At 36.6% G+C, this 16,549-nt stretch overlaps 2 protein-coding genes across 3 annotated transcripts; one reads left to right on the top strand and one right to left on the bottom strand.

Annotated features, from left to right (window-relative positions):
* Window positions 1-454: 454 nt before the first annotated feature.
* tph2 (tryptophan hydroxylase 2 (tryptophan 5-monooxygenase)) lies at window positions 455-11,203 on the top strand. 2 transcript variants are annotated; one of them, NM_214795.2, is given in 11 exon segments: window positions 455-782; window positions 2,474-2,609; window positions 2,708-2,891; window positions 2,990-3,129; window positions 4,300-4,367; window positions 4,564-4,760; window positions 7,517-7,652; window positions 7,726-7,852; window positions 8,140-8,235; window positions 10,324-10,457; window positions 10,536-11,203. In NM_214795.2, coding segments are annotated over 11 exon segments (1,422 nt in total). In that variant the 5' UTR covers window positions 455-753; the 3' UTR covers window positions 10,711-11,203.
* si:ch211-218c6.8 lies at window positions 10,140-15,335 on the bottom strand. Its single transcript, XM_087293118.1, has 6 exons — window positions 15,282-15,335; window positions 14,842-14,960; window positions 14,644-14,748; window positions 14,495-14,562; window positions 12,759-13,019; window positions 10,140-11,415 (listed from the first exon to the last, which is right to left on the bottom strand). Exons 2-6 carry the CDS (start codon window positions 14,942-14,944, stop codon window positions 11,356-11,358), a joined length of 597 nt encoding a protein of 198 aa, XP_087149244.1. The 5' UTR covers window positions 14,945-14,960; window positions 15,282-15,335; the 3' UTR covers window positions 10,140-11,355.
* Between the last annotated feature and the right edge of the window lie 1,214 nt (window positions 15,336-16,549).

Here is a 16,549-nt window from a genome sequence, read left to right as displayed (position 1 = left end):
TATCCTTAAAGGACGATTCAAGAACTTCTATAAATGTTTAGCTGATGTCGATGTTAACATGTGAACCAAGATATCAGTATTTCTAATTAAATCACATCCCTCTTACTTGCTTTTAATATTGTACATGTCTAAAATCTTCCTGTCAAGTATGCACTTCACAAATTTCTTATATTTTACAAATATGGTTGCTAATGTTTGTCGATTTCTCCCTCTCTCCATCTTCCAATGGCTGCATTTATGAAAATCTTCACCAGTTATTTTCCTCTAGATTTGTTTCTTCTAGAGAGCGAAGTGAGCTTATCCACTTCAATCAGGACTTGGAAGTCTCGACATTTCCTAGAAAGAGCCATCCCCTCAAAAGCTAATATGAGTGATGGCCTATCCTGCGATAGATCGGCCCTTCTCCACGTCATTCGTCACAGTATATAATCCCAGCTCTGATGCTGACAGGGGAGGAGAGTGTCAGGTACTGTGGTGTGAACTCCAAAGCAGCAGCTTAAGGAGAAATAATCTGAGATAAAAAACTACCTTTGCCATATTAAATGCAAGGGAAGAAAACCTCTCAAGAGACAACAGCAACTATGTCTAATGAACTGCAAACTAATCCAAAGGGGCAGCAAACAGCCCCTAAATCACCTGTTGGGCTTCTTAGGAAAAGAGGTCAAGAAGCAATTCCGAAGATGCAACCTGCCATGATGATGTTCTCCAGCAAATACTGGGCTCGGAGAGGACTATCTTTGGATTCAGCTATGTATGACCAACAGCACCTTGCATCCTCCATGGTGAGTGCTGAACCCATTGAGAGATCCTGTTTCGGGCGCCATATTCCTGGCACCTGGAAACTTAAATCGTGCTTGTGGGTTATTTTTTTATTTTATTTAATTGAAATTTCTGTAATATCCCTTTAACTGCCTCACCAGGAAAAAACATTTTGGATAGCATTTCTTAACTCCTAATGTCGCTAGTAAACACGCTCAATGCATTTTTTTTTCCAACATATCCCATAATTTCTAAAATATCAACCGCTACCAAATGGTTAATGTCAATTTATGGTAAAAGTATCATAATTAATACATATAGTATGAAAAATCTGAAAATATTAAGTGTAAGACAAAATTATTTCAATATATATTTAAAATAAATACTAAATCACCTTAATATTTTTAAGTATGCTGTAAAATATTTCAGATTATTTTAAATTTAAAAAATTAAATTATTATTATTATATTTTTTTAACAATAAAACCCAAATCAAGTGTAGTAGTGCAACAGGTTTATAATTGTTAGATTTTTTGTAAACCAGCAATGCTGTGTGTGTAAACCATTATATATTAAACAGTCATTTTTTAAATGTCTTCAATGTCATTATTAAAAACGGTCAACACATAGTCAGTCGTTTGTTAGAGCTGCAGTTATAGCTGCAGGATATATTGATTTTTAAAGCTTGTGAAAATGGACCTAGGCACTGTGGTACAGTACATGTTAGTGGGCAAATTAATTACTGCAACTTTAAACTTTGTTATCTCCTTTTAGGCCGATTTGTTCTGCATTACCAACAGATTAACAACACACAAGAAAGATCAGACACAACAATAATAGTACAAACAGTGTCTACCTCTTCCCATTCAAATTCAGCAAATCAATTGAATAAATAGCAAAATTTTTATCTTTTAGTCTTTGCCAAGGGCATCGTGAGGGAAGTGTTTTAAATAATGAACAAAATGGATGAGATGTATCAGGTGTAATCTAAATTCTGGGTGTCTGCAGGGTCTTAAAATGTCTTAAATCTCAAAAGATAAATTTTAGGCCTTAAAAAGTCTTAAATCTACTAAAATGTTGTGTTGTAGGTCTTAAATCGTTTTTTAAAAGATCTTAAATGTTAATTTCCTGTACATTTTTTTCTTGTTAATTTTATTATTATTGTAGACTGAAGTAATTGACTGCTGTTTTGTCCTTTTCTTGGTAAGGGTTGTAAAAATATTCAAAAATTATTATTGAAAAAAAAAAGTTATTATTATTGGGTAAGTAAAAAAATTAACTGGGATATTTGAAATTTGGAAATGCTTTTTTTAACACCTGGATTCATACAAATTGAATAACACAGACAATTATACCCCCAATACTTTGGTGCAGGTATTAAAAACCTTTGACAATGAGGTTTTACCTTTTAAAACCAACAAATCAATGAAAATGTTAATTTTGTGAAGGTGTTGGTTATCAACCTTGTATCCTTAATAACGTTTCTGTGGCTAACTGAATAACCTTCATCATCGATGGAATCTTTTTATTAATCAAAAAGTTCCTAATAGAGCAAAAAGGTTATGTTGTTTTACTCTTTTATTTTTTATTTCTTTGGGAAACCAAAAATTAACTTTTGTGTATGACTTTTTAAAATAAACAAGCTTTGTCCTAATCCATTTCTGCATCTTAAGAGTTTTATATTCACTGAACAACACCTCCACGCAGCTCCGCAGGACATCCTTTAATCGGATAGATGAAAGACCTGACAAAGAAGAACAGAAATCCACTCATGACCTTGGGAAGCTGGCAGTGATTTTCTCTCTGAAGAATGAAGTTGGCTATCTGGTGAAAGCGCTGAGGCTCTTTCAGGTCAGTGTGCACCTCATCATTTGGTGCATAAATAATATTTGTGTCTTTTTGATTGAGAAAAGCAAGAATCAAATGTTTTTGCGTGCTTGTGTTTAAAGGAGAAGCATGTGAATTTGGCGCACATTGAGTCTCGGAGATCAAAGAGACTCACCAATGAGATTGAGATATATGCAGAATGCAACTGCACAAAGAAAGAGTTCAACGAACTGGTGCAACACCTCAAAGACCACGTTAATATTGTCTCGTATAACACACCTCAACATGTGTGGTCTGCAGAGACCGGTAAGTCTGAAAGCTTGACATTAAATTTGGGATTTTGAGTGTGGAGGTACTGATTGGTCTGAATAGTGGTAACTGCTTCATCTGGCTCTTCTTTCCAGACTGTTTGGACTGTGTGTGTGTTTTGGGTGGATTGCCAGATGGGGAAGGAATACCATGGTTTCCCCAAAAAATCTCAGAGCTGGATCAGTGCTCCCATAGAGTGCTAATGTATGGCTCTGAACTGGATGCTGATCATCCAGTAAGTTAATATGTTTGTGTCAGTGCAATAGTTGAGTGAATGGACCTCAAAACATTTACTGTCAACTCTGAAATTTAACCATGTTTTTTCTACAATACCACTAGTTCAAAAATGGTATTTGTGGTAAAATGTGGGTAATCACTTTGCCCTAAAAAAACGTGGTTACTATATTTTTATCATTGTAAAATCATGGTTCATTTTCCATAAGGGATATCTAAAGATTGACAAGGACCTATTTGTTTTTTTTATAGTAAAAATAAAGTGTTGTTAAAACAATTCTAGTTAATTTCGAGAAGTAAGTAATAATTTTAAACAATTTGAAAATAAAGTAATACATTGTTATCTGTATGCTTAATATGTGGAACATGCTAAACATTTCTTGTCTTATCACATCGATTTGTTAACTTGGCTACATTAAATCACATGACGATATCATATTTTCAGAATGACACCAAATCTGACAATATTTACTGTAACATTGAGTAGTTTGCATCACTGAATTTTGCTGTAAAAATTGGTCAAATATTGGTCAAATATTAAATCAGTATGTAAGTGAGGGATTCTTGTAATTAGTGCTCTGCTTCAGTCAATCCAAAGCCCCACCTACTCTTATTTAATTAGACATCTCAAATGGTAACTTTTTTTGATATGCTTTTTGTCCAATGTAATAACTAACAAAATATCATAACCTGACACATCCTCAGTATTTACTGATTAAGTTTAAATGTATTCAAATGATTCTATATACTTATACCATCTTACATGCCACATACAATTATAAATGTGTGTGAGTGTAATATTCTATGCAATATTTCTCATTTCATACTAATTATGGTTGAAGATACAAATATACAAATGCTTTCATATATACCACCATACCTACACACACACACCTCCTATATAGCATTTGTAATATTATGCCATGCATTTGTATAGGGATTTTAACAATAAGGACTTGCATATAGAGTAAACAATGTTGTTTGTCGATGTGGGGTTACTCTAGCTATTATTAAAGTTATTAATCTTGTTGTGAAAGGGATTTAACACTGTGTATTCATTAATTAACCTCAACCTAGATTCATAAATGCTGTAAACATTGCTGCTCATTAAGATACGCCATGTAGTTATTAACACTAACTTGTGAAAGTGAATCTTTGTTCTCTTTTGCAGGGCTTTAAAGACAAGGTCTATCGGCAGAGGAGAAAGTACTTTGTGGAGGTTGCAATGAACTACAAATTGCAAGTATAGATTATACTATCGTTTAAATTCTGCTGTTGATGACTGTGCCGGTGGGTGCTTGTAGCTCAATTGTTAGAAAATGGTGCTAAAATGGGTAAAGGTTGATGTTTATTGCAATGGATATTGCATATGACAGTTGCTGCCTTTTTTTTCCCCACTTCCTGCTTAAAATTAATCAGAATTTCTTTGTTACAGTGGGCAGCCCATCCCACGGATTGAGTACACTGCAGAGGAAGTAAAGACATGGGGAGTCGTTTACAGAGAACTTACAAAACTCTATCCAACTCATGCCTGCCGCGAATACTTAAAAAACCTTCCTCTGCTGACAAAGCATTGTGGGTACAGAGAGGACAACATCCCACAGCTGGAGGACGTGTCTCTATTCTTAAGAGGTAAAACATGTGAAATGATCGAATTCATCTGCATTTGGTAGCACTTGTTGTTCCCTTTTGACATTCTGTTGACAATAAATAACCTACCAGTCGAGCAGTAGAGTATTAACGGACTGCATGATTAGTATCTGCTAACACTTTCTTTGCACGGTCTCTCAACAGAATTACTAAGATTATCCAAGCATGCCAACTTATTCTACTAATCCTAATGGGTTACTAATACTCATTTACACCTGGGGCCCATTTTAGTAAAGAGGTTTAAACTTGAACTCTGCATTGACTCACTATTAGATATAAAAAAATCTGAGTTTTCAATTTCAGATCACATGAACAGAGTTAGTTTAGTCAACTCTGAGTAGGCTGATTCTTGATTTTAAGCCTGTATGATATTTAAAGGCAAAACAACTATATATTTACACTTAGAGATTGACACTCTGAATTAGATTTCTTTTACTACCACACTGCTCTTAATTTAGATGCCCCCAGGGTCGAAGCCAATAGCCTAGTGATTAAGTGATATATAGCACCAAGGTTTAATTCCCGGCTCGAGGTCCTTTGCCAATCCTTCCCCTCTCTCTGATCCCCATGATTTCCTACCAATTCTCTACAGTTCTATCAATTAAAGATTAAAAAACCCTAAAAATAATTTTAGATGCCCCAGGAAATAAGACCTATAGCTGATCCACTAGGTCTAGGATATCATATTTTCAACCATGCGCATAGACCCAGCACAGAGAAGGGGTATGGCCAGAGGCACTGTAATGTTATAGCAAAGAGCTAAAATGCTATCCAAATGCTGCTATTTTCACAGAGCTTCTTCTGTTTCTGTATTTGGACTTCCAAAGGACACGACACAAAGAGAGAAGTGCTTACAGTTCAATATTAATTATGTTCCAGAGAATTATAAAAAATATATAGCATGGTTAGCACGTTTACCTCACAGCAAGAAGGTTGCTGGTTCAAGCCTCGGCTGGGTCAGTTGGCATTTCTGTATGGAGTTTGCATGTTCTCCCCGTGTTCGTGTGGGTTTCCGTCGGTTGCTCCGGTTACCCCCACAAGTCCAAAGACATTTAGGACAGGTGAATTAGGTTGGCTAAATTGTCTGTAGTGTATGAGTGTGAATGAGTGTGTGTGGATGTGCCCCTGCTGGAAGGGCATCTGCTGCGTAAAACATATGCTGGATAAGTTGGCGGTTCATTCCGCTGTGGCAACCCAAGAGTAATAAAGGCTTAAAACTCCTTAAAGAAGGAGCAGCTCCAACCATAATAGACGAAGCTGTGTATTGTGAGCCACAACCAGGAAGTTTTTTTATTTGTTAAAATTGATCTATTACATGCGTTACCAGCATTAACGGCTTGCTGTAGTGAGTATGTAAACAAGGATGTAAACAGGCTGTTTGGCACCTTTAACAACTTAGCTACAAATTCATATTTATCCGTCAAACCCCTGTAAACGCCCACAATCTTCAGCAGCGCTGCAGTGTCTCTCTATGCAGCTGCTTTTCCTGCATTCTACATCTCATATAACACGCTTGCATTAGATATGTGAACGTTTCATATTACTTAGACACGCTTATAACGCAAATATATGTGAAAGACACTTGTCAGCTTTTATTTTAGGGTGCTTTCACACCTAGACTTTTGTTTGGGAACCTGTCTCATTTGCCCAGTTGGCGTGGTTCATTTGGCATATGTGAAACCAGCAATCGCGCTAGGATCCGCGCCAAATCAATCGGTCCGAGATTGCTTGAATGAGGTGGTCTCGGCTTAATTGAAACGAACTCTGGAGCGGATCGACTGTAGTGAGAAAGCAAAACGATCCGAGCCCGGTTATAGCACAGTGTATTATGGATATGTAACAGGTATGCGGTTATATGCAGAGAGAAGGGCGGGAGGTCATTCCAGACATCCCAAGTCTCCCTGATGTTTCAGGAGTCTCCCGCAAATGCACAGAGACTCCCGGATGCCCGCAAGCAAGTGATAATCTCCCAGAAATTGTGCATCTTCTCCTGGTCCTCAAATACATCGCACACCCTTCTCACCCCTCCCCACCATATCCCTCCGCTCTTCAGACATGTCGCACACACCTTGTCAAACACCAACAACCCATTACCCAAAGCACACATTGCTTTGCATCTTATAAACACAACTAAGCCTTTAAAATAAACTCTGGACCACCCCTTTAATAAATAATTTCATTTTTATAAAGAAATACTATCTTGATGTAAGAATTGTTTAATATTTAAAATATTAATCATTTAGTATGAGAAGTATTTTTGCAGCATGCATGAATTAAGTATTTAAACGGCTTGAGCTTTAAAAAGTGAAAGAGGACCAAAAGAAACTCTGGGTTTTTTAAAGAAATCCTGCTCCTTATTAGGTTCAGTGTTCCCATGGTAACTGACTCTACCTTAACATCCTATTAGAAATGGACTTGACTTACTTTGCTTTCTCGAGTTTGCAGAGTTTCCCTCATTTCAGAGTTACTGTACTCTAAGTTTCCTTTCTGAAACCGGCCCCTGGCATGAAGATGTTTTCGTAAATCCAATCGCAAGTGTGTTTATACAGGTGTAAAGCCAAGTCAAACTAAAAAATTTTGAGCTTGTCCATTTTTTTTTTTACGCTCACCAGTGAAGACACTTACAAAAGTAGAGTTTCATCCTATTTTCTGCTAATGATTGATTAACTATATATTTATTCTTTAACAAAAACATAAGCACTCTTCAATATGGATGTCTGGGTTGTGACTCTTTACAGAGAGGTCAGGGTTTACCGTAAGGCCTGTGGCTGGATATCTCTCACCACGAGACTTCCTGGCTGGACTGGCTTATCGAGTGTTTAATTGCACTCAGTATATACGTCACAGCACAGACCCTCTCTATACACCAGAGCCGTGAGTACTAGCACACACAGGTTTTCCTGTCATTGTCCTTCACCACTTCTGAACTCAATTTCTTGTCCACCAGGGACACCTGCCATGAACTGCTTGGTCACGTGCCGCTCCTGGCCGATCCCAAATTTGCTCAGTTTTCTCAGGAGATTGGCCTTGCATCTCTAGGCGCTTCAGACGAAGATGTGCAAAAGCTGGCAACTGTAAGTGTGACAGCAGCTTATTGAGTTTTTAAATGCCACCTACAACCTAACTCAAAGTTTCATGACATGAAAAAGGTCACATAGGCATAAATGCATAAATCTATGGTGGTGAGAAACAGGCATTTGCATTGAAATCAGATCAGAGTGAGAGAAAATCAGTATACTGTCTTTGGTGGTTTCAGTATGAGTAATTGCATCTCAAAAAGGCATGAAGGAACTTCCAATGAAACCTTTGCGGTACATGCTTAGCTTACTATGCAATAAACAACTGTGCTTTTTTCCCCTAGTGTTATTTCTTCACAATAGAGTTTGGGCTGTGCAAACAAGATGGTCAGTTGAGAGTCTATGGAGCAGGTCTACTGTCTTCTATTGGAGAGTTAAGGGTAAAAGAGCCTTCATTAACCAAACAAACACCACTGCTGCTGTATATAGATGATTATTTTTTTTAAACACATAAGGTACGCCATACAGTATATCATCATCAACAACTTATCCTTAAATGTGCAGTAGGTGACTGTCTTTAGAAAATGTTTTGTTGTGCTGGTTGAAAATCTCTTCACATTCCAATAGTAATGATTAAAGTAAATGATCTAAATGTGTTTATATGTATTTTTATAGTCTGGGTGAGGCATAAGACTAAAAAAAATGTTTGTCTAATTAAAATTTGTCAGGCCGATTATTCTGATAAGTAGCCCAAACTGTCTGTCAACTAATGTAGATTTGTACATCAGACACCCCATTCACACAGACAGATCCAACGTTTGGCATGCACATGTGCTGCATTCACGTGCACACAAAAGAGTGACAGCAGTAAAAACTCAATCTAAACTTTTTAAAATCCTAAATCAGTGTTAGGTGAAGGATGACACCATGGCTGATGTATTTCTGTTAGACGGGTAAAGTTCTGTTTTAAAATAACCTATCTTATATGGCTTAATATGGTGAATAAAGCCCGTCAACCCAGCCAATCATTGATCACTATAAATTGACGATACTACGGGAGAGGGGCTCGGACCAAATGTGAGTTTCTGCAGATTGTGTGTGACTTGGATGTTTAGAATATAAACATAAGAGACAGTTGTTGTTTAATTTTATTGTTGAATCCCAATATGAAATTCAGTGGTAAGCTTGGCACGCAATTTTGAGAGTATGATGTTTCCCCATTCAGACAGAAAACCTGAGCATACTGACTGAGAGGTGTTTCAAAGACGGACGCCGAGTGAAATGACTTGCCTTAAAGGGACTTTGACGCAAAGCTAATGTAGATTGTGTTGTGTTATGAATGGGATGAATGCACAAAAGTGTTGTTCAGCTTCTGAAATCTTTCAGTGAAAGATTGATGTGACTATTTCCAATTTCATAAGGTGCCTTTTACAGCATCGATAATGTAGATTTTTATTTAATTTAACATCAAAACATCAGTAAATAGCACAATTCTGCCTAGCCTACTTTACTGAGGTAAAGTTGGTTTTATATTCTCATTGGTTCATTTTTGAACTATGATAACCTGTGACACACTCCCTAAACTGTTTACCATGCTACTTTGAATATCGGTCTCAAATAGCATGTAAGTTTAGCTTGGTAATAAGTGTAATTCCTGCAGCCCGCCGGCCAAGCACTAAGCAGAGTCGCTTTAGGACAAAGCATGTAAGAGAGTGAGATCAGCGATCCTTGCATGCAGGAAATATTGCATATTTCACGAAATATTGCACGACAAGTGCTTGCTACACAACTGAAAACGTGCTAGATATAATAGTTTTTTTTTTGTTCGGAATTGTAGTATTATAAAAGATTATAAAATTTTCTAACTGGTGAATGACCATCATCTTTATCATCATCATCGTCATCTTTATGGTGCGCATTCGTGATTTCAGGAGGCGTGGCTTTAGATGGCAGGGGAGAGACTGTTTTGAAAGCCAGTATATTAACGCTTAGCATTTCGGCTGATCACCTACTGCACCTTTAATGGGTGATTGTGAAAAACACTACTTAAAGCACTGCATACACACATTTTAATGTTAAATATTTGTTTATTTATAATGTAATTGAGCAGAATTTGCTATATTATAATTTTTATAATACATATATACAAGTTTATTTGTTTTAAAGTTTATAAAAAAATCTGGAAAATAACAGTTTGAACGTTAGTTAAATTTGAAAGTTTATTTGAAAGTTTAATACTGTAAATTCTTATGAATTTATAAATCAATTGCTAAAAAAAAAAAAAAAACACTCCAGTTTTATAAAACCTGTTTATTATTAACACACCAAAACCAAATAAATATTACTGTTAAAATCCAATTTATTTTAATACTAATTTTACATAAATATGAAAAGTTCTGCATTTTTACATAACACAATTCAAGCCTATAGATTTGTGAGATGTCATTTAATCGCTTCTCTCTTAAAAATATATAGATTCAGCTCAGGTTAATGGTTCACTAAATGAATAATCGTCTTTGATTATGCAGCATGCGCTTTCTGATAAAGCAACAGTGAAGGTGTTTGACCCCAAAACCACGTGCTACCAGGAGTGCCTCATTACCACATTTCAAGATGTGTATTTCGTCTCTGAGAGCTTTGAGGAGGCAAAAGAAAAAATGAGGTAAATGCATAAATTCACTCAAATATAACGTAGTAATACTATATAATGTTCATCTAACACATCGCTTCCTCTTAACAGGGAATTTGCTAAATCAATAAAGAGGCCTTTTTCTGTCTACTACAACCCGTACACGCAGAGCATCGACTTACTCAAGGACACCAGGAGCATTGAAAATGTGGTTCAAGATCTACGCAGCGACTTAACCACCGTCTGTGACGCCCTGGGAAAAATGAACAAATACCTCGGTATCTAAACAAACACAGTCCCTCAACAATGCTGTATGATTCAGTTCAGGTGAATCATATAGTTCAGTTCATCATTCCTTCTATAACAGTTGTTGTGATTATCTGGGCTAAACATAAGCCTTTCCTTGTTATTAGGATGTACATCACATAAACACAGGTGTGAAATGTCGCAACCAATTAAAAACGGCTATTATTATAATGTATTCAGACACTAAAGGAACAACAAAGGAAAAGAATCAAGTGTAGTCTTTGCCTCTTTGTGCCTAATGTTGTGCTTAATCATACCAGATTTGTGTTTTATTTTAACTACATACTGCAGTATCTACCAAATGAAGGCAGTTGATATTATGTACACATAATAATTCAATGTAAAAGTCCATACGCATTGTTCCGATGCCAATGCTATAGTGTATTTGTAGAGTATGTTTGTGGTGCTTGCTTGATTTGTTGCTCACAAAGCCAACAATCAATAAAACATTATATTTTAGGAGTTTCTTTTAGTGTGTTACAATATGTTAAGAGCGCAATTTATTTAAAACACAGTGTCTTTTTTTTACTTTATTTTAGTAAATGTATACAAACAAATATGTTCAATATTGTGAATATACACATTTAAATAAGCTCTGTAAAAAATCATAACAGAAAAAATCTTGTCAGTGGACCTCTTCATCATCATCATCATCATCATCACCACCACCACCAAAGGCCCGGCCCTACAGAAAGTCAGAGGTGACATATTCAGTGTATTGCACATTCTAAAAATACCTCATGTAGTATTGTGCATTAATTTCTAGTGAAATGAAAGCGACACCTGTGGACAGAGCACACACACACTTGGATTGGTGTCAACTGAGAGAGGCAAGTGTCTATTTTCCATATATTTTAGTTTCATTTTTGCTTTATTTAAATGTTTTAGGCTTCTTGTTTAAAATAATTGTTGTGTATAGTAAATAACATTATAATGTCTTGTTTTGTACTTGCTAGATTAATTTCTTTCTAAGTTACATTTTGATTAGTGCATCTGGTTACTTTTATCAGTGCTTCAATTCAATTCATGTTTATTTCTATAACAATGCAGATTGCGTCAAAGCAGCTTAACATAGGAGTCCTAGTAAATTGAAACTGTCAGTCCAGTTTTCAGAGTTGAAGTTCAGTTTAGTTCAGGTCAGTGTGGTTTCATTTTCAATGCTAAAAATAAATAACATAAATAAATATATTTTTTCAGAAAATAAGTTGAACTGAGTCAAAATTGTGTAGTTGAGAGGACAAAAAGCACCTATGAGTTGTTGTGATGCATTGTTGCGATGCAGAAATAATGGCTGCGTCCGAAACCGCATACTTCCATACTATATAGTAAGCTAAAATCAGTATGCGAGCCGAGTAGTATGTCCGAATTCATAGAATTCGAAAATCAGTATGCAAGAAGTACCCGGATGACTTACTACTTCCTCAGAGATTCTGGAGTGCGCATCCCATGCACGCTGCGCTATACCATGATGCCCCGCGAGCGAATTCATGAATGGGAGTGAAGCGACGCAAATGACGCAGGTAGGTCGCGTGACCATGACAAAATGCCGGATGTAGTGTGTCCGAATTCCATTAATACTTTTCACATATATACTGTATAGAACGCACTTTTCCAACAGTCGAGTAGTACGTTTACATTCAAATGCAGTACCTACTGAGTAGTAGGCGGTTTCGGACGCAGCCCGTGTTATGTAAGTCAGTGTTTCCCAACCCTGTTCCTAAAGGCACACCAACATTACACATTTTCAAGCACTTCCTATTCAAACAAAAACGAGTCAAAACATCAGAACATTAGAAGAGATTTGAAAACTGAGTGGTTCAGATAAGACATCCAAAATATGTACGGTTGACGTGCCTCCAGGAACAGGTTTGAGAAACACTGACTTGTATAACATTATTTCTGTATCACAGCAATGCAACTCATAGGTGCTTTTTATCCTCTGAACTACACAATTTTGACTCTGTTCAACTTATTTTCTGAAAAATATCATGTTTATGGTTAAATGTAATTTGATGTGTAATAACTCACCCAACCGCCCTTCTGCTTAATCCATGGAGCGAAATGTTCTTGCAGGTACTGCGCTCCGTATCCCATGATTCTGTTCATGGGTTGAAGGTCCATGGCTCTAAGTCTGCTGGTGACCTCAAAGGTCAAAGCGATTTGCTCACGTTTCCAGCTCTCCTGATCTCCTGGTACTACACTACTGATGAAGGCTTTGGTTAATTTGCCAAAAAATCTATAAGAGAAAGCTTTCTGCAGATCTGCAAAAAACGCATGGTCCTCCTTAATCTAAGCAAAGTAGAAACAGATTTTAGGACTACAAATTGAACCACTTAAAATAGATAAAATGTTGCAGTCAAAAGATTATTACAAAATAAAGTCATTATTTTTTAAAGTCTGCTTTGAAAATAATAATAAAAATTTCCCCTTTTTTCATTAGTATAGCTCAAGTACAGTATAGACTCACTGGCCACTTTATTAGGTACACCTTACAAGTACTGGGTTGGACCCACTTTTGCCTTCAGAACTGCCTTAATTCTTCCTGGCACAGATTCAACAAGGTACAGGAAATATTTCTCAGATTTTGTTCCATATTGACATGATAGCATCATGCAGTTGCTGCAGATTTGTCGACTGCACGTCCATGATACGAATCTCCCGTTTCACCACATCCCAAAGGTGCTCTGTTGGATTGAGTTCTGGTGTCTGTGGAGGCCATTTAAGTACAGTGAACTCATTGTCATGTCCAAGAAACCAGTCTGAGATTATTTGCGCCTTATCTTGTTTTAGCTATTTTGAACAGAGCGCGATTGCCCTGTTCACATCTGAGAATCTGTATCTCGTTTGCCCAGTTAGCGCGGTTCGATTGGCATATGTGAACAGGGCAATCGCACTCTGTTCCGCGTCAAAGTAATCGATCCGAGATCGCTTGAGTGAGGTGGTCTCGGCTCGATTGAAATGAACCCTGGAGCGGTTCGATTGCAGTGAGAAAGCGATCCGATCCGAGCGCGGTTATATTAGTGTTTTATGGATACGTAATAGGCTTACGGCTACATGAAGAGAGAATTATGAGTAGGGCGGGAAGTTTCGCGAGTCTCCGGATGCCCACAAACGAGTGATGATCTCCCGGTAATCTCGCGTCTCTCTCCCAGTCCTCAAATAGGCATCGTCGCGCACCCTTCTCACCCCTCCCCACCGTGTCTCTCCTCAGACACTTCACGCGCGCGCACCCTGTCAATCACCACCAAACCACCACCTCTCCTGACAGCTGAGCGGGACGCTGCAAAATAAACCCTGACACTCTGACCAATGTAAGAAGAGTTTACTCGCACGTGACTTGTTTTAGCTCTTTTGATCCGATTAGAAACTTTGCAGTGTGAAAGCGAACCGCTCCAAGAGCAAAGAGCAACAATGTAACAATTTTAATCTCTGTTTCGGAACAACTGAATCGATTCACAGGTGTGAAAGCACCCTTACATAACATTTCTTCCCAATTCTGGTGCTCAGTTTGAACTGCAGCAGATCGTCTTGACCATGTCTACATGCCTAAATTCATTGAGTTACTGCCATGTGATTGGCTGATTAGAAATTTGCGTTAAAGAGCAGTTGGATTATACCTAATAAAGTGGCCAGTGAGTGTATACTTGGCTTGTGTCCTTCAAAATAGACCAAAATATGCAAAAATAGACCAAAATATGCATATCTGCATTTAATTCAGTGGGTAATCCAAAACTGTCCACTAAACCAAAACTGCTGACCATTACCTTCTGGTCTAGGTCATCCCCTGTTTTCTTCAGTAATTCAACAAGCTTGTTTATAACTGGATCATCACCTGTAACAAAAATGACAGAGCACGATTGAAATCTGACTGGACAGAACTTTGTTCAATATAAAAATTTTTTCACTGACTTACTTGGTTCGTGGCTAGTATTATCACTCTCGATGTTTTCATCATCATCAAGAGGTAGTTCACAGGCAATCCTGGTCAGTTTTTCAGCCACAACACTAAACTTGTCACCTGTATTTATTTATTTTAGCAGATGTTTCTCGAATGTGCAATGTCATAATCATCTCAAAAACATAGGAATGACATTAGAGTTTGTGGTCTGACCTGTTGCTCCACATAGTTTTAGAACGACAGTGTTTTCCCTCCTCTGGCAGTATGTTTGAAGTAAAAGATATTCATCGCTATTCATCAGGTGTGGATCTTCCATCGCGAAAACCGGACTTCTGTTCAGATAAACAAAAGTTACGGAATTTGACTTTTTATCTGCAATGCCACATCTTATCTGTAAAAGCTCAAAACTTGTACACTTTCTAACACATGTCATTTCTAAATGATTTTTAATTTTACAGAATTAGCTAGCAAGCTGTAGGAGCTAACGTTACAGCTGATACACGCCGACATTAATCAATAGTGCCGCAAACATAATCAATAGTGTCCGCAAACACATTTCAGCGCAAAGCATATGCATACAGTTTTTATAATGGCAAAATATGATCAGAAGCATAGCTTAACAGAAAACATTAATGATAAAAACAAAAACGTACCCGGGAACATGGAGTACAGGAAAGTTTTGAAACCCAGGAACGTAGGTTTCTAGTGACGTATCGGGGGAGGGGTTTACCGTCACACACGTGACCGTTGCTTTCGTTTGAGACACTTTATTACAATAATTAATATTTTTTTACAGTAATGTGACGGTTGTGTTTAGAGTTAGGGTGGTGATATGCGTAAAAATACAGTTTATTGGGTAATTTAATAAATAACATTAATAATACTCGGTACAGCGACTATTTTTAAGATGTTAAGTTGTTACAAGATGTGTTTCGTAGTTTTAATGTTGCTAACAGTTTACTTCATAAATACAAATTCAACAATACATAAAAACAATAACTTTGAATGAAGAAAGCTTTAAAATAGCATTAATATTTGTACATTTTTTAAAGTTTTATTTTACACTTTCAATGTTATTTTCTTTGTTTTGGTAAAATTTCTTAGCTTTTATGTATTTGTATGATTTTTTTAAATTTAATTAGTCTAATTGAGTTAGCTAATCCTCACCATAGATATATACACTAGATATCACATACGGACCCTCTATTGACGCATTCCTTCCAATAGACAACAACAGGGTAAGCGACATGTAAATATATATATGATACGCACTCTCAAAAATCCTTGCTTTTATTGCAGAGAGACGCTAGGACCTGGCACTGAAGGCACACAGACTCTGAGTAAGTTTTTGTTTGTATTTTAATGTGTGTGTTTTTTATTGTCATTTAGTTGTGTGACATATTGTCATAGAAATTATCACGATCAGTGATATTATTGTCATTTTAAGACTAATGTATGCCTTTTTATATAATGATTCTAAAACAGCATTTACATTTGCATATACTTTTGCACAATATATTCAAGGCACAAAAAATACATGTCCTTTTTGGTTTGTTATTCGTGAGTCATAACTTTTCTGTGGACTGCAGATCTGAAACAGAATTTACATTGATGCCTCTTCAAAACATGTAGTAGTATTCTGGAAAAAATGTGAACATTTTATTGACCTATTAGTAAAGAAAAAAAGGTTGTTTTTACGTTCAGCTTGTTTTTGGTCTGATTCCCTTCAGTTAATGTTATTAGAAATGACATCATATCCAACGTTAGGCTGTGTTTGAAAAGTTTGTTGCAAACAGAGCACCTTACGATAAGAAATTCAACAATACATAAAAACAATAATTTTGAAAGAAGAAAGCTTTAAATTATCATTATTATTTGCACATGTCCATGTTTTATTTACAGTTTCAATGTTATTTTCTTT

Source organism: Danio rerio, chromosome 18, assembly GCF_052040795.2.
Source record: "Danio rerio strain M-AB ecotype USA chromosome 18, GRCz13ab, whole genome shotgun sequence".
NCBI classification, from domain to species: domain Eukaryota; kingdom Metazoa; phylum Chordata; class Actinopteri; order Cypriniformes; family Danionidae; genus Danio; species Danio rerio.
The sequence above is the reverse complement of the archived record's forward strand: the minus strand, read 5'-3'. Positions and strand labels throughout refer to the sequence as shown.

Excerpts from the sequence above, each read along its gene's own strand:
- si:ch211-218c6.8 (XM_087293118.1), bottom strand. The coding sequence starts at position 14,944 with ATGGAAGATCCACACCTGATGAATAGCGATGAATATCTTTTACTTCAA. Across the intron at positions 14,563-14,643 it reads TAATACTAGCCACGAACCAA|GTGATGATCCAGTTATAAAC; the intron begins GTAAGTCAGTGA and ends TTTTTGTTACAG. Across the intron at positions 11,416-12,758 it reads TTAAGCAGAAGGGCGGTTGG|GGCCGGGCCTTTGGTGGTGG; the intron begins GTGAGTTATTAC and ends GACTTTCTGTAG.